This window comes from Oncorhynchus gorbuscha, linkage group LG09, assembly GCF_021184085.1.
Source record: "Oncorhynchus gorbuscha isolate QuinsamMale2020 ecotype Even-year linkage group LG09, OgorEven_v1.0, whole genome shotgun sequence".
Classification (NCBI taxonomy): domain Eukaryota; kingdom Metazoa; phylum Chordata; class Actinopteri; order Salmoniformes; family Salmonidae; genus Oncorhynchus; species Oncorhynchus gorbuscha.
In genome coordinates, this window is record NC_060181.1 from 5,452,827 (window position 1) to 5,476,689 (window position 23,863).

A 23,863-nucleotide genomic window follows, 5' to 3' on the forward strand; every position below is an offset into this window, starting at 1 on the left:
TCCCCTAATCGCCCTCTCTCTTCCCCCATTCTTCCCCTAATCCCCCCTCTCTCACCCCCTCTCTCTTCCCCCATTCTTCCCTAATCCCCCTCTCTCTCCCCCTCTCTCTTCCCCCATTCTTCCCCTAATCCCCGTCTCTCTCCCCCTCTCTCTTCCCCCATTCTTCCCCTAATCCCTGTCTCTCTCCCCTCTCTCTTCCCCTATTCTTCCCCTAATCCCCCTCTCTCTCCCCCTCTCTCTTCCCCCATTCTTCCCCCTAATCCCCCTCTCTCTCCCCCTCTCTCTTCCCCCATTCTTCCCCTAATCCCCTCTCTCTCCCCCCATTCTTCCCCTAATCCCCGTCTCTCTCCCCCTCTCTCTTCCCCCATTCTTCCCCTAATCCCCCTCTCTCTCCCCCTCTCTTCCCCCATTCTTCCCCTAATCCCCGTCTCTCTCCCCTCTCTCTTCCCCCATTCTTCCCCTAATCCCCGTCTCTCTCCCCCTCTCTCTTCCCCCATTCTTCTCTCTCTCTCTCTCTCTCTCTCTCTCTCTCTCTCTCTCCCCAGTCATCCCATACCGTAAGGCTGGCCCTCCCCCTCTCCCTCCCCGTATGTCTAAGCCTACGATCTCTGTGAGGGCTCAGAGCAGTACAGAGTCTACCCAGGATGCCTACTTCCAGAACACAGGCCAGCCTGCCCTGGGAAGGCCCAGACAACACCAGAGCAGCTCTGTGGATCTGGGAATCACTGATGGTAGGTCATCATTTTGGATGATGGAATGGGAGGGGCCAATTGGTGGGTTTCCCTGTGGGTCCTGCTTTTTATTTTACAGGAATGTTCCACGGGAACCATGTTGACATAGCACTGTTCCAAGGGAACCATGTTGACATAGTACTGTTCCAAGAGAACCATGTTGACATAGTACTGTTCCAAGGGAACCATGTTGACATAGTACTGTTCCAAGAGAACCATGTTGACATAGTACTGTTCCAAAGGAACCATGTTGACATAGCACTGTTCCAAAGGAACCATGTTGACATAGCACTGTTCCAAAGGAACCATGTTGACATAGCACTGTTCCAAAGGAACCATGTTGACATAGCACTGTTCCAAAGGAACCATGTTGACATAGCACTGTTCCAAAGGAACCATGTTGACATAGCACTGTTCCAAAGGAACCATGTTGACATAGCACTGTTCCAAGAGAACCATGTTGACATAGTACTGTTCCAAAGGAACCATGTTGACATAGCACTGTTCCAAAGGAACCATGTTGACATAGCACTGTTCCAAAGGAACCATGTTGACATAGCACTGTTCCAAAAGGATGCATATAGAATAGAGAACCATTTATAGAAACGGTCTGCTTTTTCATCAGCACCAAACACAACTAAAGGTGTAATCATAAATATACATAAGAAACTCTAAATCACCGTCTTGGGTAAAGGTGACGACCAAGATGGTAGAATCACTTTCCTTAATAAAATGTATCCATAATGGAAAGAAAATTGCCTTTCGTTAATGTGTACTCTACAAATTCATATGATCCTAGATGTTCTATTCTCTGAATAACACATTGTTAGAATGAACTGAATTCCATCTGCTTATGGGGACAGACATGAATGCCATTCTGGACATGTGGGACAAATGTAATGAGACCGACTACAATCTACAGACAACCAAGGCTCTCCGACATCTGATTACAACCTTGTTGATGTCTGGCGAGCTCATAACCCTTAATCAAAAGTGTACAACTCTCTATTGAAACAGGCACAAAACATTGTCCCAAATGGAAGTTGTACAATTATCTACGCCTATCTAATGATAACACTTATTTCCACGTTTATGAATCTCTTTAATAAGAGCCACAAGATGTATTGCTTTAATGTTTCCTTTCAAAAAACAAAACAAATTTCTTTGAACAATTTAAAACCCAAGATGATTTCATGATGATTAAACAAAAATTCAGTCGATGATCCTCAGATTTTTGTGGGACGCCATTAAATGTTTCATTAAAAACAATGCATCTGGGCTGGATATTGAAATATTGCAAACCTTTTTTCTGATGTATTCAGAGGCCCGTATTTAGTTTTAAACGGCAGATTGTCAGACACTCAACAAGAAGGTCTGATGTCATTATTACTGAAACAGGATCCAAAGTGGTAAACATAAAGATCCAGTCCATTAAAACAAAATCGGAGGCCCCTTACTCTTCAGTGTTGTGATTAGGGCTGTTGCGGTTACCCTATTACCGCCACACCAGCGGTCACGAGTCATGAAGGCAGTCAAATTCCACATGAACGTTTAGTCACAGTAACTAGGCTTCTGCAAAGCTCTGATGATGCTGATGGTCATTAGTAGCCTATCAAACTTGCTAACTGCCTGGTACTCAGCACTCTATTGTCCCTCTAATCACTCTGACATCAATGCAAATATTATGGTAAATCTAATCAAACACTTCATGAGAGACCATAAACTCATGTTGCACAACATGTCAATAGGCTATGCAATTGCGGGAGAAAACAGAGTGATGGCCTCTAATAAAAAAGAGGAGGATCCCATCAGCTTTCTATAGGCTAGGGCTACTATATTTACTTCTCAACTGTCCTAACATTAAGCACATTGCTTGTATTTACAACAGTAGTATAACCTACCTGGCTGGTATGAAAATAAACCAGGGGAAAAGCGTCCTCCATTCACTATTTAAGTATTTTATAGATGTATTTTTTCCTGCTGCCCCTGTTTTGATACAGGTGCATGATAACGGTCCATACTAAATCAAAACAATTTTCACACATATATTATTTAGTATATCTAAAGTCAAGATTAAATCAAGAATAGTCTGCTGTGTGACAATATTAGCCTTTCACTTGTGAATGATGTATTATAACTTGTGAATGATGCCCAGTATAAGAAACAATGCCTTTTATTTCGCAACTTTTTCGAATCAGTCGCACACCTCATGTAGCCTAGCCCATAAGCCTATATGTTTTCATAAGGTTTGTAATCACAGCTAAAGTGGCCAAATAACCTATTCAAATGAAGCACATTAATCCGCTTTACAACGGAGTGTAGAGCCTAACTGGCAAACATAAGCAGCGTGTGATTTTCATGTTTAGTGAAGATCAGTTTCTCCATATAAAATACACATTTATAATAAAAGCATTAGATGCATAATCACAGTTGCGGTCACTTTAGATAATGGTGTTTTCCCCCTAATGGAACATTCACGCTTATGTCATGTGCGCATCGCTGTGCTTATAATGTGAAGAAATATCCTGATCGTTTAGCAACATTTTAAGCTAAACGTTCTGATCTGTTGCGTCAGACACATTGCATAAAAAAAGTATTTTTGATGGTAGTGGTTGTCCCAGACTATGTTAGGAATATTCATTCCTTGCACAGTATCGAATAGAATAGAATAGAATAGAATAGATCAACTTTTGTACCATGGGGGATAGTACAGTAGGTTGACATAGACGAGAGCTTTTACTTTTTGTTCAGCCTACTCATCTTGTCGGCCGACAAAAAAAATCACGTGACGGAGAGCCATGTGAGTGAGAGATGCTTCAGATTGCACAGATCACTCAGGGAGAAGGACACAGCGCTCCGGGCCACAAAAGGCATTGATTTTTTTTAGGGTGCATTATGGCCACAAAGGGGATGCTGCAGTGAAATTCGAGTCATTATCAAGTGCTTGTCAAATTGGGAATGAGAGACTGGTGAAGTGTGTACAGCCTGCACAAAACAAAACAAAGCAGAGCTCATGCCTTTCAAGCAACTTTTTCAAATCATCATTAGTCTCATCATGCAGCCTTACAATGTATTAAAAATCTAAACATATTGCCCAACGTTTGCAGAACACCTAAAGTTACATTAATAACTCTAAGTACTTATTTCTTTGTTAATCACTCAACACAGAATGGCCGCATGTGCACATTCCCTCAAATCATTTAGAGAAAATATTCATATTTTATTCAGCTTTGTTCAATTGTATTCTTCATATTATAAAATAATATACAATAATGTCATGGAATTCAGGAGACAAAGGGCTGTAAGTTTTTAAATCTCGACACAGGAAAGGTAGGAAGTATACAGAGGGGTTAACGATCTAAGAGCGGGCTTGACCTTCTTGGATACCGGTCGGTGCTGCGGAAGCGAAGGGGCCCGGGCGTTACTGAACCCCTCCCGGAGGTACTGGTCCACCTCGGGGCTGGTGGAGAGGTCCTGGGCAATTGGATCGTCTCGCTGTGGTTCCCTGACACTCATAGGTTGATGAGGGTGGTATGGTGAGTGACCCGGCCTATCCATCCAGCGCTCTAACATCCATGAGAATAGAGAGGGGTTGAGTGGGGGTGACCCGCTCGGATGCCAGGGTAACATCCAAAAGACTCACATTGGCCCCTGAGTCAATGAGTACCTGGAGAGACTTGGACTGGTCGCCCCACTGCAGGGTGGCGTGGAGAGAGGGGTGAGTAAGGGGAGAAGGACCATTATCTTTAAGACCCGGCAGAGTACTCACTCCAACGAAGGAACTAGGTCTCTTCTAGGGACAGGTAGACACAAAATGACTGGCACTATCACAATACAGACAACTTTGGCTGTAAACTCTGCGTTCGGCTGGAGACAGCCTAGCCCTGCTGAGCTAAATCGGATTGGGAATAGGTGAATCGGCAGTCGTGGGAGGCTCTTGGAGGAACTCGGGTAAGCTCGTATCCTCTTGGGGACTTCCGGAGATCATCAGATGCAAGGTGGGATCCTTGAGTGGTACCTCAATCAGACCTCTTCTCCCTTCTACGTTCCCGTAGCCGACCATCGATCAGGATCGTTAAAGCGATGAATGAGTCGAGATCCGTCTGTAGTTCCCAGGCTGCAAGCTCGTCCTTTACTTCCTCCGATAATCCGTAGAGGATCAGGCTGAGGGCGGTTATCCAGAGGGGCAAAAGTATAGGACGGCAGGCAGGTTCAGGGTCAGGCAGAGGGGTCAAATCCGGGAAAAAGTAGAAAACAACAAAACAAACTGGCAACAGACAAACGGAGAACACAGGTATAAATACACAGGGGATAATGGGGAAGATGGGCGACTAGCACAAAGACAGGTGAAACAGATCAGGACATCCTCTACACACAATACCCCATAATGACAAAGTGAAACAGGTTTTTAGAAGAACGGAAAGAATACTAAACAGAAATACCATATTTACATAAGTATTCAGACACTTTGTTTGAGACTGCAACATGTTTCCATTGATGATCCTTGAGATGTTTCTACAACTTGATTGGAGTCCACCTGTGGTAAATTACTTGATTGAACATGATTTGGAAAGGCACACACCTGTCTATATAATCGGGGACGAAAGGCCTTAGTCAGGGAGGTGACCAATAACCAGATGGTCACTCTAACAGAGCTCCAGACGTCCTCTGTGGAGATGGCAGAACCTTCCAGAAGGACAACCATCTCTGCAGCACTCCACCAATTAGGCCACTTCTTTGTAAAAGGCACATGACAGAACACTTGAAGTTTGCCAAAAGATACCTAAAGGCACCTAAAGGACTCTCAGACGATTTTCAGGTCTGATTATACCCTGAATGCCAAGTGTCACGTCTGGAGGAAACCTGACACCATCCCTACGGTGAAGCATGGTGGTGGCAACATCATGCTGTGGGGATGTTTTTCACCGGCAGGGACTGAGAGACTAGTCAGGATCGAGGGGAAAAATGAACGGAGCAGAGTACAGAGAGATCCTTGATGAAATCCTGCTCCAGGGCACTCAGGACCTCAGACTGGGGCGAAGGTTCACCTTCCAAAAGGACAATGACCCTTAGCACACAGGCAAGACAACGCAGAAGTGGCTTCGGGACAAGTCTCTGAATGCCCTTGAGTGATGAGCCTGGACTTGAACCCGGTCGAACATCTCTGGAGAGACCTGAAAATAGCTGTGCAGCGATGTTGCATATCAATTTATTATGGACATTGAAATGTTAGCTGTTAACCTCTAGCGTCGAGCAATCCTGTATCCGGGAGCATGATCATAGCCTCAAACTCATTACCATAATGCAACGTTTCCTATTCATGAAAATCGCAAATTAAATGAAATAAATATATTGAAACACAAGCTTAGCATTTTGTTAACAACACTGTCATCTCAGATTTTCAAAATATTTTCAAAATATGCTTTAACCAAAGCTACGCAAGCATTTGTGTAAAAGAGTATTGATAGCCTAGCATGGCATTAAGCTTAGCATTCAGCAGGCAACAATTTCACAAAAACAAGAAAAGCATTCAAATAAAATAATTTACCTTTGAAGAACTTCAGATGTTTTCAATGACGAGACTCTCAGTTAGATAGCAAATGTTAATTTTTTCCTAAAATATTATTTGTGTAGGAGAAATAGCTCCGTTTTGTTCATTACTTTTGAAAAAAAAAACGAAAATGCAGTCAACACAACGCCAAACTTTTTTCCAAATTAGCTCCATAATATTTCGATAGAAACATGGCAAACGTTGTTTAGAATCAATCCTCAAGGTGTTTTTCACAATTCTATTCGATGAAAAATCATTCCTGGCAGTCGGTTTCTCATCAAAGGCAAACGGAAAAATACTGCAGCTGGAGATTACGCAATAATTGCAACGGAGGACACCAAGCGACCACTAGTCTCTTATGGTCAATCTTCCAATGATATTCCTACAAATACGTCACAATGCTGCTGTGACGACCCTCCCACTCTGTCTGCCGTATTCTGTCTTTGTTCTTGTTTCCTTATTAGGATGCCAGTGGGCGGAGTTGAGAGGGTCGTCAGCTACATGGGAAACACCTGGGCCAGGTGTCTCCCAGGATAAATAGACCTCTTCAACATTCATGGAGGAGACTCTCTCCATGCAGACACCCGTTGTAGATTGTGTTGTGGTTCTTGGTGGCCTTTTGTTTGTTTGCTTTGGCACCTTTCATCACCCTGCATTATCACATTCATGCATGCAAAACACTCACTTACACTACTGATTACTGATTACACGCACCATTGTATATTATACTTAGTTGCTTTAGTTAATAAATACATATTTTGCTACTCCTTATCTCCACGTTGTCTCCCTTTGTTACAGGCTTTGAGCCGGTTCGTGACAAGTGGTGGCTATTGATGCTTTTCCACCACCAACTACTAAAAAGGAACTGATGCGTTTCTTGGGCATGATTGGTTATTACCGTAGTTTTTGTAATAACTTCTCTACTGTGGTCGCTCCCTTGACAGATATGCTGAAAGCTAAGGCTGTTTACGTTTGGTCTACTCGTTGTCAACACGCTTTTGAAGATTCAAAGAGGTTGCTTACCTCAACTCCAGTGCTGGCTGCTCCTCGCATGGATTTGTCATTTACCTTGCAGGTGGATGCTAGTCATGTGGGGGCAGGTGCAGTTTTGCTGCAAGCAGATGTGTCTGGGATTGAGAAGCCTGTTAGTTTCTTTTCTAAAAAGTTTAACGATTATCAGTTGAACTATTCGGTTATTGAAAAGGAAGCGCTAGCACTCATTTGGGCGCTACAACACTTCGAAGTGTATGTCGGGTCGGGGGTAGTACCTATTGTGGTCTACACCGACCATAACCCCTCACTTTTTGAGGTCCATGATGTGTCCAAACCAGAGGATAATGCGATGGTGTTTATTTTTACAATCATTCCATCTCGATGTGAGGCACATCCGGGGGACTGAAAACGTGATTGCTGATGCGCTCTCTCGTGCGCCCTGTTCCTAATGTTTACGTGACTGACCATTGTTTCGTATTGTCATGTTCTCTCTGTCCTGTCTGCTCCCTCCTGGTCTTGTTTTCTTTCCTCTTAAATGTTGCTTCCTGTGCGAAGGTTGCTGAGGTCTGGGGAGGAGGTTGGCTGGGGCAAATTGTAAGTGTGAACACGTAAACCCTCATCAATTTGGGACGCAGAGGCCTGTGTCAATTTGGGACGCAGAGGCCTGTGTCAATTTGGGACGCAGAGGCCTGTGTCAATTTGGGACGCGGGTGCCTGTGTCAATTTGGGACGCGGGAGGCTGGTATGTTGTTCCGGGGTCCTTGTTGGTCCCCGGTTTTATGGGGGGGAATGTGACGACCCTCCCACTCTGTCTGCCGTATTCTGTCTTTGTTCTTGTTTCCTTATTAGGATGCCAGTGGGCGGAGTTGAGAGGGTCGTCAGCTACATGGGAAACACCTGGGCCAGGTGTCTCCCAGGATAAATAGACCTCTTCAACATTCATGGAGGAGACTCTCTCCATGCAGACACCCGTTGTAGATTGTGTTGTGGTTCTTGGTGGCCTTTTGTTTGTTTGCTTTGGCACCTTTCATCACCCTGCATTATCACATTCATGCATGCAAAACACTCACTTACACTACTGATTACTGATTACACACACCATTGTATATTATACTTAGTTGCTTTAGTTAATAAATACATATTTTGCTACTCCTTATCTCCACGTTGTCTCCCTTTGTTACGGGCTTTGAGCCGGTTCGTGACACTGCAGACACCTTGGGGAAAACGTAAGCTGACTCCTAGCTCCTCCACAGCCATATAAGGAGTCATTGGCATGCAGGGCTTTCAAAAAATGGCGCACTTCCTGGTTGGATTTTTATCTGGGTTTCGCCTGTAACATCAGTTCCGTGGCACTCACAGACAATATCTTTGCAGTTTTGGAAACGTCAGAGTGTTTTCTTTCCAAAGCTGTCAATTATATGCATAGTCGAGCATCTTTTCGTGACAAAATATCTTGTTTAAAACTGGAACGTTATTCATCCAAAAATTTAAAGAGCGCCCCCTATATCGAAGAAGTTAATATCAGATCGAACAATCATATCAAGGGACAAAAAATCCAGGACTTCAAAACAAAGGTGTCACTGTACGCTGATGATTCATGTTTTCTTTTAAATCCACAATGTGAATCCCTCCACAGCCTCATAGAGGATCTAGATACATTTAGAATTAGAATCCCTCCACAGCCTCATAGAGGATCTAGATACTTTTAGAATTAGAATCCCTCCACGGCCTCATAGAGGATCTAGATACTTTTAGAATCTGAATCCCTCCACAGCCTCATAGAGGATCTAGATACTTTTAGAATTAGAATCCTCCACAGCCTCATAGAGGATCTAGATACTTTTAGAATTAGAATCCCTCCACAGCCTCATAGAGGATCTAGATACTTTTAGAATTAGAATCCCTCCACGGCCTCATAGAGGATCTAGATACTTTTAGAATCTGAATCCCTCCACAGCCTCATAGAGGATCTAGATACTTTTAGAATTAGAATCCCTCCACAGCCTCATAGAGGATCTAGATACTTTTAGAATTAGAATCCCTCCACAGCCTCATAGAGGATCTAGATACTTTTAGAATTAGAATCCCTCCACAGCCTCATAGAGGATCTAGATACTTTTAGAATTAGAATCCCTCCACAGCCTCATAGAGGATCTAGATACTTTTAGAATTAGAATCCCTCCACAGCCTCATAGAGGATCTAGATACTTATAGAATTAGAATCCCTCCACGGCCTCATAGAGGATCTAGATACTTTTAGAATCTGAATCCCTCCACAGCCTCATAGAGGATCTAGATACTTTTAGAATTAGAATCCCTCCACAGCCTCATAGAGGATCTAGATACTTTTAGAATCCCTCCACAGCCTCATAGAGGATCTAGATACTTTTAGAATTAGAATCCCTCCACAGCATCATAGAGGATGTAGATACTTTTAGAATCCCTCCACAGCCTCATAGAGGATCTAGATACTTTTAGAATTAGAATCCCTCCACAGCCTCATAGAGGATCTAGATACATTTAGAATTAGAATCCCTCCACGGCCTCATAGAGGATCTAGATACATTTAGAATTAGAATCCCTCCACAGCCTCATAGAGGATCTAGATACTTATAGAATTAGAATCCCTCCACAGCCTCATAGAAGATCTAGATACTTTTAGAATCTGAATCCCTCCACAGCCTCATAGATGATCTAGATACTTTTAGAATCCCTCCACAGCCTCATAGAAGATCTAGATACTTTTAGAATCTGAATCCCTCCACAGCCTCCTAGAGGATCTAGATACGTTTAGAATCCCTCCACAGCCTCATAGAGGATCTAGATACTTTTAGAATCCCTCCACAGCCTCATAGAGGATCTAGATACTTTTAGAATTAGAATCCCTCCACAGCCTCATAGAGGATCTAGATATTTTAGAATTAGAATCCCTCCACAGCTTCATAGAGGATCTAGATACTTTTAGAATTAGAATCCCTCCACAGCCTCATAGAGGATCTAGATACTTTTAGAATTAGAATCCCTCCACAGCCTCATGGCATATATTAGATACTTTTAGAATTAGAATCCCTCCACAGCCTCATAGAGGATCTAGATACTTTTAGAATTAGAATCCCTCCACAGCCTCATAGAGGATCTAGATACTTTTAGAATTAGAATCCCTCCACAGCCTCATAGAGGATCTAGATACTTTTAGAATTAGAATCCCTCCACAGCCTCATAGAGGATCTAGATACTTTTAGAATCTGAATCCCTCCACAGCCTCATAGAGGATCTAGATACTTTTAGAATTAGAATCCCTCCACAGCCTCATAGAGGATCTAGATACTTTTAGAATCCCTCCACAGCCTCATAGAGGATCTAGATACTTTTAGAATTAGAATCCCTCCACAGCATCATAGAGGATCTAGATACTTTTAGAATCCCTCCACAGCCTCATAGAGGATCTAGATACTTTTAGAATTAGAATCCCTCCACAGCCTCATAGAGGATCTAGATACATTTAGAATTAGAATCCCTCCACGGCCTCATAGAGGATCTAGATACATTTAGAATTAGAATCCCTCCACAGCCTCATAGAGGATCTAGATACTTATAGAATTAGAATCCCTCCACAGCCTCATAGAAGATCTAGATACTTTTAGAATCTGAATCCCTCCACAGCCTCATAGATGATCTAGATACTTTTAGAATCCCTCCACAGCCTCATAGAAGATCTAGATACTTTTAGAATCTGAATCCCTCCACAGCCTCCTAGAGGATCTAGATACTTTTAGAATCCCTCCACAGCCTCATAGAGGATCTAGATACTTTTAGAATTAGAATCCCTCCACAGCCTCATAGAGGATCTAGATACTTTTAGAATCCCTCCACAGCCTCATAGAGGATCTAGATACTTTTAGAATTAGAATCCCTCCACAGCCTCATAGAGGATCTAGATATTTTAGAATTAGAATCCCTCCACAGCTTCATAGAGGATCTAGATACTTTTAGAATTAGAATCCCTCCACAGCCTCATAGAGGATCTAGATACTTTTAGAATTAGAATCCCTCCACAGCCTCATGGCATATATTAGATACTTTTAGAATTAGAATCCCTCCACAGCCTCATAGAGGATCTAGATACTTTTAGAATTAGAATCCCTCCACAGCCTCATAGAGGATCTAGATACTTTTAGAATTAGAATCCCTCCACAGCCTCATAGAGGATCTAGATACTTTTAGAATTAGAATCCCTCCACAGCCTCATAGAGCATCTAGATACTTGTTTTATCCTCTCTGGATTAGTGCACTATATTACGTAGTGGATCACTAAAAAAATACACCTTTTACTTAACCAATATAATGGTCTGACGGCGAAGTGGACAAACTCGCTATTCATTTCCAGAAAGAAACAAATAATTTCACTACAATACATTTTAACAGACAGTTAATGAAAATAAATATTATATTTTTTTTACCATGGAAAAGTCACTACCTGTCTATTTATGGAAAAATCACATCCCAGTTTACCTACCGACCTGCCTGCACATAACAACTTGTTTTTTAAACCATACGAGCAAAAAATATTCTGCTTTATTTGAAACGGCAAGCCAGACTAAATTAAACAGACTGTCTGTGTAATGAACACGAAGTCGGGGGGCAGAAATGATTAAATATTAAAGCACTCGACCATTATGACCTCACTAAAGGTTTCAGTCATACAGAAGACGTACTTAAATCAGAACGGGTTCTCTCGTAGATTAGTGAGAATGACTCACCCCGTGTTCAGTAATGACCTTTTCCCCTTTTATTCAGATGACAACCTCCCACTTTCGGTTATTTGAAAAGGAACTCATCTCCCAAATATTGCTATTTTTAAAACAATCCATACCGAGCTGGTTGTAATTAGGGGAGTTTATGTGACACATGCAGCTAACATAAAATGCTAGGAAATGTCTCCTCTGTACAAAATGTGTTATTTCTAGAATTCTGTTGTTGCTCTCAGATCTTAGGGGTTGGGTTAAATGTGGAAGACACATTTCAGTTGAATACATTCAGTTGGACAATTGACCAGGTATCCCTTCCCTTCTGAATTTAGTACACCTGGACCAAAGTGGGTTTGGCAAAAAAACAATTAACCTCAGATAAACTTATATTAAATATCTGACATGATTAATCAGAAACTAAAGCTCCTTAGGTAGTTCTATATATCAACGCAGAAAAATATTTTGATAGACTAGAATGGTCATATCTTTTGATAGACTAGAATGATCATATCTCTGGTCGGTACTATATGTACTATATATTAACTATATTTCAATCCCTCAGCCATTAAAATAACATAATAACTATTAGTAGCAGTAAAGGGGATCCCATCTATCCTCTGCTATTTTTAGGCCCAGGCGATTCGACAATCGAAATAAATCATATCTCTCACTTCTATGGATGACGTCGTGTAATTATACACCAACGATTTTTGACTATATCTAGACAACGTATCCCAATCCCTCCCGAAAGCTCTGCAGATCATAGACAAATTCAGCTCGCCATCTCAAGCCCTGAAATGAGTCTAAACAAATCAGCCCCTACTGCCTCTCTAGACCCCGATGGAGGACTCCGACTCTACTTATAGAATCACAATCGTTTCCCATTTTAAATATTTGGGAGTAGCTCTATTTCCTTCCTCAGATTAAACTGTTGCCCCTAGATGGAAGATGTCTTTCCCATCTCATTGAACTGCACAGATAAGTCCAACTACATCATGTATCTCCTGTCTGTCTCCGTAGTTGGTAGTGTCTGGTCAGACCTCCAGGGGATCCAGTCCAACTACATCATGTATCTCCTGTCTGTCTCCGTAGTTGGTAGTGTCTGGTCAGACCTCCAGGGGATCCAGTCCAACTACATCATGTATCTCCTGTCTGTCTCCGTAGTTGGTAGTGTCTGGTCAGACCTCCAGGGGATCCAGTCCAACTACATCATGTATCTCCTGTCTGTCTCCGTAGTTGGTAGTGTCTGGTCAGACCTCCAGGGGATCCAGTCCAACTACATCGTGATGTAACTAATGGCCCTCCTGTCTGTCTCCGTAGTTGGTAGTGTCTGGTCAGACCTCCAGGGGATCCAGTCCAACTACATTGTGATGTACCTAATGGCCCTCCTGTCTGTCTCCGTAGTTGGTAGTGTCTGGTCAGACCTCCAGGGGATCCAGTCCAACTACATCGTGATGTACCTAATGGCCCTCTTGTCTGTCTCTGTAGTTGGTAGTGTCTGGTCAGACCTCCAGGGGATCCAGTCCAACTACATCGTGATGTACCTAATGGCCCTCTTGTCTGTCTCTGTAGTTGGTAGTGTCTGGTCAGACCTCCAGGGGATCCAGTCCAACTACATCGTGATGTACCTAATGGCCCTCCTGTCTGTCTCCGTAGTTGCGGTGTCTGGTCAGACATCCAGGGGATCCAGTCCAACTACATCATGTATCTCCTGTCTGTCTCTGTAGTTGCAGTATCTGGTCAGACCTCCAGGGAAAGGGGTTACTACACAGGACCAGGACAAGTCCGCTCCCGCCAGCACTCCAACTCTGCCGAGAGCCTGGATGGATGCCCCCGGTGGGGCAGGGAGCTTGTACTCTATGGGGGAGGAGGACAGGGACCCATCAGAGTCAAACATAGTGGCTCCGCTGATAGTCTTCTGGAGGGGCCCAGGGGAAAGGAGAGGGGAGAGAGGGATGTGGGACGGGCAGGGGCAAGTCTGGGGAAGTCTGCCTCCCTCCCACAGAACAGCATGGCGCTGAGCAAGATGGGAGGAGGAGGAGGAGGAGGAAGAGGAGGAGGACAGGAGGAGAACAAGACGGAGAGAAGAGGAAGGAATTGGAGGCCGTCTATCGCTGTACAGGTGAGTGAGGTATGTCAATTTGTTGAAATAAATATCAGTTATTTCTATGTTTCTATGTGAAGATGTGTATTTTAGTGTTTCTTAAATGAGTCAATTTTGTTGAAAATAAAGTATGTTTAAATGAAATCTAACATCTAACCTTTGACCCTGTGTGTGTCAGGTGGACAGTTCGGAGACCCTGTCAGACTCAGATCCGGATGGCAAGGCTCTGAGAGAGGTTCACTCTATAGGGGTTCAGGTGGAGGAGGACAAGAGGTACTGTTATAACACCATTTATAACACCCCTTATAACACTCATGTGAACACTCAATATAGGTTTATAATATGGCATTACGGTGTTTCCACTGTAAGAAGAAAGATGGTGGGTATGGTACGAAAAATAATCATCTCTCTCTCTCTTCACTTCTTCCTCTCTCTCTCTCTCTTCACTTCTCTCTCCCTGTTTCTCTCTCTGTCTCTCTCTCTCTCTGTCTCTCTCTTCACTTCTCTCTCTCGCTCTCTCTCTCTCTCTTCTCTCTCCCTGTCTCTCTCTCTCTGTCTCTCTCTCTCGCTCTGTCTCTCTTTCTCTCTTGACTTCTCTCTCTCTCTTCACTTCTCTGTCTCTCTCTCTCTCTCTCTCTCTCTCTCTCTCTCTCTCTCTCTCTCTCTCTCTCTCTCTCTCTCTCTCTCTCTCTCTCTCTCTCTCTCTCTCTCTTCACTTCTCTGTCTCTCTCTCTCTCTCTCTCTCTCTTCACTTCTCTCTCTCTGCTTTCTCTTCTCTTCTCTTCTATTCTCTCTCTCTCCTCTCTCTCCTGCTCTCTCATCTCTCACTCTTCACTTCTCTCTCTCTCTCTCCACTTCTCTCTCTGTCTCTCCCTGTCCCTCTCTCTCTCTCTCTTCACTTCTCTCTCCCTGTCTCTCTCTCTGTCTCTCTTTCTCTCGCTCTGTCTCTCTCTCTCTCTTCACTTCTCTCTCTCTCTCTGTCCCTCTCTCTCTCTTCACTTCTCTCTCTCTCTTTCTCTCACCCTCTCTCTTTCACTTCTCTCTCTCTTCAAACTGATGTAGTACGTGTGACTCTGACTCAGACTTCCTCCTCTATTTCTCTTGCTGTGTGTGTGTGGGGGGGGGGGGGGGGATCAACAGGCGCACCAACCCCCTGAGCTGTGTCAGTGTTAATTAGGGCCGGGGGTTACGTTATGTGTGAAGGCCCAGTCTGTGTGTTATACCCAGTAGTCATAGTTACATGCAGTTATTATCGAAGTTGAAACTGACAAAGGAAAAACTCCCTCTTATCTCTGTCTGTCTCTACATGAGTAGTATTAGTCTGTGTGTATTTACAGTAGATACATCCTAACCCTCCTCCCCTCCTTCCTCTCCTCCCAGACGTGCTCGGTTCAAGCGCTCCAACAGTGTGACGGCCAGCGTCCAGGCAGACCTGGACCCAGAGGGGGGTTACCCAGGCCTCACCATTGCTGTTCCTACCCAGGATAAGAGTCCCCAGTTCGGCTGCTCCTTCCAGAGACACTCCTCAGAGCCAGAGTCAGCCGACCAGTACGCAGAGTACCACCGCACGGTCAGTAGTTGGGCTGGGTAGTTAGTTGGTTAGTTAATTAGTTAGTTAGGTTGTTAGTTATTTGTTTAGTTTGCAGTTAGTTAATTAGTTAGTTAGTTAGTTAGTTTTGTTTGTTTGGTAGTTAGGTAGTTAGGGGGTTAGGTGGTTAGGTTTTTAGTTAGGTAGGTAGGTAGGTAGGTAGGTAGGTAGGTAGGTAGGTAGGTAGGTAGGTAGGTAGGTAGGTAGGTAGGTAGGTAGGTAGTTAATAAGTTATTTGGGATTTTAGGCAGGTAGTTAGTTAGTTAGTTAGTTAGTTAGTTAGTTAGTTAGTTAGTTAGTTAGTTAGTTAGTTAGTTAGTTAGTTAGTTAGTTAGTTGGGTTGTTAGGTAGTTAGTTAGGTAGTCTGTTAGTTTGTTGGGTAGTTAGTTTGTTAGGTAGTTAGTTTGGTAGGTAGGTATGTAGGTAGTTAGTTAGTTAGTAAGGATGGTTGGTAGTTAGTTAGTTAGTTAGTTAGTTAGTTAGTTAGTTAGTTAGTTAGTTAGTTAGTTAGTTAGTTAGTTAGTTAGTTGGGTTGTTAGGTCGTTTGTTAGGTAGTTTGTTAGTTTGTTGGGGAGTTAGTTTGTTAGGTAGTTTGTTAGGTAGTTAGTTAGTTAGTTAGTTAGTTAGTTAGTTAGTTAGTTAGTTAGTTAGTTAGTTAGTTAGGTTGCTAGTTAGTTAGTTATAGGTTCCTAGTTAGGTTGCTAGTTAGTTAGTTAGTTAGCTAGTTAGTTAGTTAGTTAGTTAGTTAGTTAGTTAGTTAGTTAGTTAGTTAGTTAGTTAGTTAGTTAGTTAGTTAGTTAGTTAGTTAGTTAGTTAGTTAGTTAGTTAGTTAGTTAGTTAGTTAGTTAGTTAGTTAGTTAGTTAGTTAGTTAGTTAGTTAGTTAGTTAGTTAGTTAGTTTGTTTGTTTGTTTGTTTGTTTGTTTGTTAGTTTGTTAGTTTGTTATGTAGGTAATTTGTTAGTTATTTAGGTAGGTAGGTAGGTAGGTAGGTAGGTAGGTAGGTAGGTAGGTAGGTAGGTAGTTAGTTAGTTAGTTAGTTAGTTAGTTAGTTAGTTAGTTAGTTAGTTAGTTAGTTAGTTAGTTAGGTAGGTAGGTAGTTAGTTAGGTTGTTAGGTAGGAAGTTAGTTAGGTTGTTAGGTAGGAAGTTAGTTAGTTAGTTAGTTAGTTAGTTAGTTAGTTAGTTAGTTAGTTAGTTAGTTAGTTAGTTAGTTAGTTAGTTAGTTAGTTAGTTAGTTAGTTAGTTAGGTAGGTAGGTAGTTCGTTTGTTAGTTCGTTAGGTAGGTAGGTAGGTAGTTAGTTAGTTAATTGATTAGTTAGTTAGTTAGGTTTTTAGGTTGTAAGGTAGCTAGCTAGCTAGCAGCTAGCTAGGTAGGTAGGTAGGTAGGTAGGTAGGTAGGTAGGTAGGTAGGTAGGTAGGTAGGTAGGTAGGTAGGTAGGCAGGTAGGTAGGTAGGTAGGTAGGTAGGTAGGTAGGTAGGTAGGTAGGTAGGTAGGTAGGTAGGTAGGTAGGTAGGTAGGTAGGTAGGTCCTGCGTGAGGATAATATAGTATAGTATAGTATTTCTTACATCATTGAAGGACTTATATACTTCCTGTCCTCTTCATCCCCATTGGGACTTCATTACATCATTGGTGGGTTTATCTACTTCCTGTCCTCTTCATCCCCATTGGGACTTCATTACATCATTAGAGGGTTTATCTACTTCCTGTCCTCTTCATCCCCATTGGGACTTCATTACGTCAGTTTATCTACTTCCTGTCCTCTTCATCCCCAATTGGGACTTCATTACATAATGAACTGTCTCCACTTCTCCCTAATAAAGAACAGCAAGTTGCAATCTGCCTTTAGAAGCATCCATTTAGCCAAGGGACTGTACATTATTTATAATTAGGGACACCTGAAGAGAATTGGATCTCTCTGAAATGAAAATGGATGACCCTCCCTTTAATAAAATATCTTTTCACACGACCCTCCCTGAACACTTGAAAAAAAAAAAAAAAGAGTGATCCTCCACCTACACCCCGCAAAAATAATCATTAAACATAAAGTGGCTCTCGGAGAACATGCCTATTGTTCACCCTCACTCCTAGGAGGGACCAGAGTCTTAGATATGCAGTTTATTAAGAAACTGTTCTTTGCTTTTTTAAGAATGACATGTCAGCGTAGCCAGAAGATTGTGGATTCGTAGACCACCACGGACAACGCTCTAACCACTAGGATACCTGCCGCCTCTACGCTCTAACCACGAGGATACCTGCCACCTCTACGCTCTAACCACGAGGATACCTGCCACCTCTGCACTCTAACCACTAGGATACCTGCCGCCTCTACACTCTAACCACTAGGATACCTGCCGCCTCTACGCTCTAACCACTAGGATACCTGCCGCCTCTATGCTCTAACCACTAGGATACCTGCCGCCTCTACGCTCTAACCACGAGGATACCTGCCGTCTCTACGCTCTAACCACTAGGATACCTGCCAACTCTACGCTCTAACCACTAGGATACCTGCCTCCTCTACGCTCTAACCACTAGGCTACCTGCCGCCTCTACACTCTAACCACTAGGCTACCTGCCGCCTATACACTCTAACCACTAGGCTACCTCCCGCCTGTACACTCTAACCACTAGGATACTTGCCACCTCTACACTCTAACCACTAGGCTACCTGCCTCCTCTACACGCTAACCACTAGGCTACCTGCCTCCTCTACACTCTAACCACTAGTCTACCTGCCTCCTCTACACTCTAACGACGAGGATACCTGCCGCCTCTACGCTCTAACGACTAGGATACCTGCCGCCTCTACGCTCTAACCACGAGGATACCTGCCGCCTCTACGCTCTAACCACTAGGATACCTGCCACCTCTACGCTCTAACCACTAGGATACCTGCCGCCTCTACGCTCTAACCACTAGGATACCTGCCGCCTCTACGCTCTAACCACTAGGATACCTGCCTCCTCTACCTATAAATTGCTATAGCAATTTATAGGTAGGTATAAATGCTGGTTTCGTCCTTGTATTCTTTCTCTATTTTATTTTACCTTTATTTTACTAGGCAAGTCAGTTAAGAACACATTCTTATTTTCAATGACGGCCTGGGAACAGTGGGGTTAACTGCCTGTTCAGGGGCAGAACGACAGATTTGTACCTTGTCAGCTCGGGGATTTGAACTTGCAACCATTTCGGTTACTAGTCCAACGCTCTAACCACTAGGCTACCCTGCCGCCCCTATGGTAGTGGCACTGTAGACAGAGAACACCCACAGACAGAAAACTCTACCCGTTGTTGCTAAAACGGTTGCCTTTAAAAACAATCTTGTACGATTTACTTGAACCCTACTGTTCTGAGTGCTTATCTCACAGAAACGTACCACCTCTATTGCGTATGCAGACACACTGACCCCCCCCCACATGAACCTTATCATCTCACCAACGAGATCTAGGATCCAAATTCACCGTGTGTCTGCTTTGATGTTGATAAAACACCACGGACCCCATTGCTCCAGTGGAACCCCAGTAACGACCCCAGTTGTCCATTCAGCACCGCGATTCAAAAAAAGTCACCCCAAAAAAGAACCCCCATAAGTCACTCAAAAAAATAATCCCCATAAATCACTCAAAAAAAGAACCCCCATAAGTCACTCAAAAAAAGAACCCCCATAAGTCACCCCAAAAAAAGAACCCCCATAAGTCACTCAAAAAAAGAACCCCCATAAGTCACTCAAAAAAAGAACCCCCATAAGTCACTCAAAAAATAACCCCCATGAAGATGTTGCCGTTATCTAATAGTCCTATTCATCAATTGGGTATTCGTAGAAATAGACGATGGTCACTTCTCACAATGGTGTTGGTTTTAGTAAAGTTACATCAAAGCTGAATCAATGTCTCGGCAAAATCACGTAATTATTAATTTAGTACTGTGCATAGCATATGGTGCATTCAGAAAGTATTCAGACCCCTTTACCTTTTTCCACATTTTGTTACGTTACAGCCTTATTCTAAAATGGATTTAATCTTTTTTTTCCCCTAATCAATCTACACACAACACCCCATAATAACAAAGCAAAAACAGGTTTTTAGAAATGTCTGCTAATGTATTAAATAGAAATAACACAAATATCATATTTATATAAGCATTCATACCCTTTGCTTTAAGACTCAACATTGAGCTCAGCTGCATCCTGTTTCCGTTGATCATCATGGAGATGTATTTAAAACTTGATTGGAGTCCGCCTGTGGTAAATTCAATTAATTGGACATGATTTGGAAAGGCACACACCTGTCTATATAAGATCCCACAGTTGACGATGCTTGTCAGAGCAAATACCAAGCCATGAGGTCGAAGGAATTGTCCGTAGCGCTCTGAGACCGGATTGTGTCGAGGCACAGATCTGGGAAAGGGTACCAAAAATGTCTGCAGCATTGAAGGTCCCCAAGAACACAGTGGCCTCCATCATTCTTAAATGGAACCACTAAGACTCTTCCAAGAGCTGGCCGCCCGGCCAAACTGAGCAATCGGGGGAGAAGGGCCCTTGGTCAGGGAGGTGACCAAGAAACCTGATGGTCTTTCTGTCAGAGCTCCAAAGTTCCCCTGTGGAGATGGGAGAACCTTCAAGAAGGACAACCATCTCTGCAGCACTACAGCAATCAGGCCTTTATGGTAGGGTGACCAGACGGAAGGCAGTCCTCAGTAAAAGGCACATGACAGCCTGCTTGGAGTTTTCCAAAAGGCACCTAAAGTACTCAGACCATGAGAAACAAGATTCTCTGGTCTGAAGAAACCAAGATTGAACTCTTTGGCCTGAATGCCAAGTGTCACGTCTGGAGGAAACCTGGCACCATCCCTACGGTGAAGCACGGTGGTGGCAGCATCATGCTGTGGGGATGTTTTTCAGCGGCAGGGACTGGGAGACTAGTGAGGATCGAGGGAAAGATGAACAGAGCAAAGTACAGAGAGATCCTTGATGAAAACCTGCTCCAGAGCACTCAGGACCTCAGACTGGGACGAAGGTTCACCTTCCAACAGGACAACGACCCTAAGCACACAGCCAAGACAATGCAGGAGTGGCTTCGGGACACGTCTCTGGATGTTCTTGAGTGGCCCAACCAGAGCTCGGACTTGAACCTGATCGAACATCTCTGGAGAGACCTGAGAATAGCTGCGCAGCGATGCTTCCCATCCAACCTGACAGAGTTTGAGAGGATCTGCTGAGAATAATGGGAGAAACCCCCCAAATACAGGTGTGCCAAGCTTGTATTGACATACCCAAGTAGACTCTGTGCTTCAACAAAGTACCGAGTGAAGGGTCTGAATAGGTATGTAAATGTGATATTTCAGGGGGGAGGTTTTATGTCCAAAAATGTCTAGAAACCTGTTTTTGCTTTGTCCCTCTGGGTTATTGTGTGTAGATTGATGAGGGAAACAAACTATTTAATTATTTTTAGAATAAGGCTTTAACGTAACAAAAGGTGGAAAAAGTCAAGGGGTCTGAATACTTTCAGAATGTACTGTATAGTTCTACTGTAGGATACTGTAGGATACTGTAGTGGTACTGTATAGGTCTACTGTAGGATACTGTAGTGGTACTGTATAGGTCTACTGTAGGATACTGTAGTGGTACTGTATAGGTCTACTGTAGGATACTGTAGTGGTACTGTATAGGTCTACTGTATGATACTGTAGTGGTACTGTACAGACCTACTGTAGCATACTGTAGGATACTGTAGTGGTACTGTATAGGTCTACTGTAGCATACTGTAGGATACTGTAGTGGTACTGTATAGACCTACTGTAGCATACTGTAGTGGTACTGTACAAACCTACTGTAGCATACTGTAGGATACAATACTTATTTCCACCATAATTTGCAAATAAATTCATAAAAAATTCTACAATGTAATTTTCTGGATTTTTTTTTCTCATATTGTCTGTCATAGTTGAAGTGTACCTATGATGAAAATTACAGGCCTCTCTCATATTTTTAAATGGGAGAACTTGCACAATTGTTGGCTGACTAAATACTTTTTTGCCCCACTGTATATAGCCTAGGCCTGTAACGTATAATGAAGGAGATGGGTCATTTGATTGAGACCACACTAGGCACACTTGATATTGTGCGCTCAGCAGATAATCCGGGATGAGGGGCAGCACAGGGCACACATCGAGATACTATAATAAAGAAATCATTCTCTAAACCCTGAGCAATATGACATTTAATTGATTACAAATTACATGATCCTCCCTTGGACTCAATAGAAAAATATATACTAACCCCCAACCCCGCTCCCCATTTTTCTCTGGGTAACTGTTGTGTAAATTTCCCATCTCTCCCTAACTTGACTTACTTTAACTTTAAACCCTTTCATTTGCTCTGGTTCTGTGTTGAATTGTTTTTGTTGTTGTTGTTGTTGTTGAGCTAAGCCTTTAGTCTTTAGCCTTTAGCATTTAGCCTTTAGCCTTTAGCATTTAGCCTTTAGCCTTTAGCATTTAGTCTTTAGCCTTTAGCATTTAGCCTTTAGCATTTAGCCTTTAGCCTTTAGCCTCCCCATCAGCGTAACTGGTTGTTGCTACTGGTTTTCTCCAGGTGCACACCCAGGGCCAGTGGGCCTACAGAGAAGACTATGTCCAGGATGGTTACGCTACAGATCCCCACCAGATCCCCCCTGCCCCCGCGGGCCCACTCCTCTACCCCCTCGCAGCGGACCGTGGAGGCTGGATAGGCACACCCCAGCCCTCGCTGGAGGGGGTCTCCGTAGTCTACCTGATTCCGGTCGCGCCTCGCCCTGTCCGAGAGACGGAGAGTTCTTCCCTACGCCTCCTTCAGACGGAGGTGGAGAGGATGGAGGGATGGTGTCAGAACATGGAGAGAGAGGCGGAGGAGAACGAGCTGCCGGAGGAGGGTGAGGAAAGGGGAGGAAAGGGGGAGAGAGGGTGGAAGGCAGGGTGGAAGAGGGGTGAGATGTTGGATGAGTGCTGGGGGGTTGTCAGAAAGAGTAGGAAGTAAGTTATAGGAAAGATGGACTGGTTTGAGCCTTAGCTCACAAGTTTCATACGTTGGACTCTCCACTTCCTGTGTCCTGACTTCCCCCGTCTTTCTGTTGCCTTACATCCTGTTTCCTGTGTGTTTCCTGTCCAGTTCTGGAGCTGATCCGTAATACGGTGGGCAGTGCCCAGATGCTCATGACCCAGAAGGTCCAGCAGTTCTTCCGTCTGTGCCAGCAAAGCGTGGTGAGTGTGTGTGTGTGTGTGTGTGTGTGTGTGTGTGTGTGTGTGTGTGTGTGTGTGTGTGTGTGTGTGTGTGTGTGTGTGTGTGTGTGTGTGTGTGTGTGTGTGTGTGTGTGTGTGTGTGTGTGTGTGTGTGTGTGTGTGTGTGTGTGTGTGTGTGTGTGTGTGTGTGTGTGTATGGTTTCACTATCCTTGTGGGACAAACATTTTTTTGACAATGTGGGGACATTTCACCTGTCCCTTCAAGGAAAAAGGCTATTTTAGGTTTGGGGTTCAGGTTACAATTAGGGTTAGGGTTAGAGGTTAGGATTACGGGTTAGGATTAGAGGTTAGGATTAGAGGTTAGAGGTTAGGATTAGAGGTTAGGTTAGGATTAGAGGTTAGGATTACGGGTTAGGATTAGAGGTTAGGATTAGGATTAGAGGTTAGGATTACGGGTTAGGATTAGAGGTTAGGTTAGGATTAGAGGTTAGGATTAGAAATTAGGTTTAGGGTTAGGATTAGAGGTTAGGATTAGAGGTTAGGATTAGAGGTTAGGATTAGGATTAGAGGTTAGGTTTAGGATTAGGATTAGAGGTTAGGTTAGGTTCAGGGATAGGATTAGAAGTTAGGTTTCTATTTAGGTTTAGGTTAAGGTTAAGGTTGGGGTTTGGTTAGGGTTTGGTTGGGGTTTGGGTTGGGGTTTGCTAGGGGTTTGTTAGGTGTGGTTAGGGGTTTGGTTGGGGTTTGGTTGGGGTTTGGTTGGGGTTTGTTTGTGGGGTTTGGGTTTGGGGTTTGGGTTGGGTTTAAGGTTTGGGGGTTTGGTTTGCCAGTTTGGTTGGGGTTTGGTTAGGGTTTGGTTAGGGTTTGGTTAGGGTTTGGTTAGGGGCTTGGTTAGGTTTGGTTAGGGTTTGCTGGGGTTTGGTTAGGGTTTGGTT

General features: G+C 43.5%; 1 protein-coding gene across 1 annotated transcript in view; it reads left to right on the forward strand.

Annotated features, from left to right (window-relative positions):
* The window catches only part of LOC124042649 (disks large-associated protein 3-like), a 371,365-nt gene that overhangs the window by 337,304 nt on the left and 10,198 nt on the right, over positions 1 to 23,863 (forward strand). Inside the window, 8 exon segments of the mRNA XM_046360724.1 lie at positions 546 to 731; positions 13,751 to 14,145; positions 14,306 to 14,400; positions 15,508 to 15,697; positions 22,306 to 22,426; positions 22,465 to 22,529; positions 22,531 to 22,621; positions 22,858 to 22,949. Coding sequence (XP_046216680.1) covers positions 546 to 731; positions 13,751 to 14,145; positions 14,306 to 14,400; positions 15,508 to 15,697; positions 22,306 to 22,426; positions 22,465 to 22,529; positions 22,531 to 22,621; positions 22,858 to 22,949 — 1,235 coding nt within the window.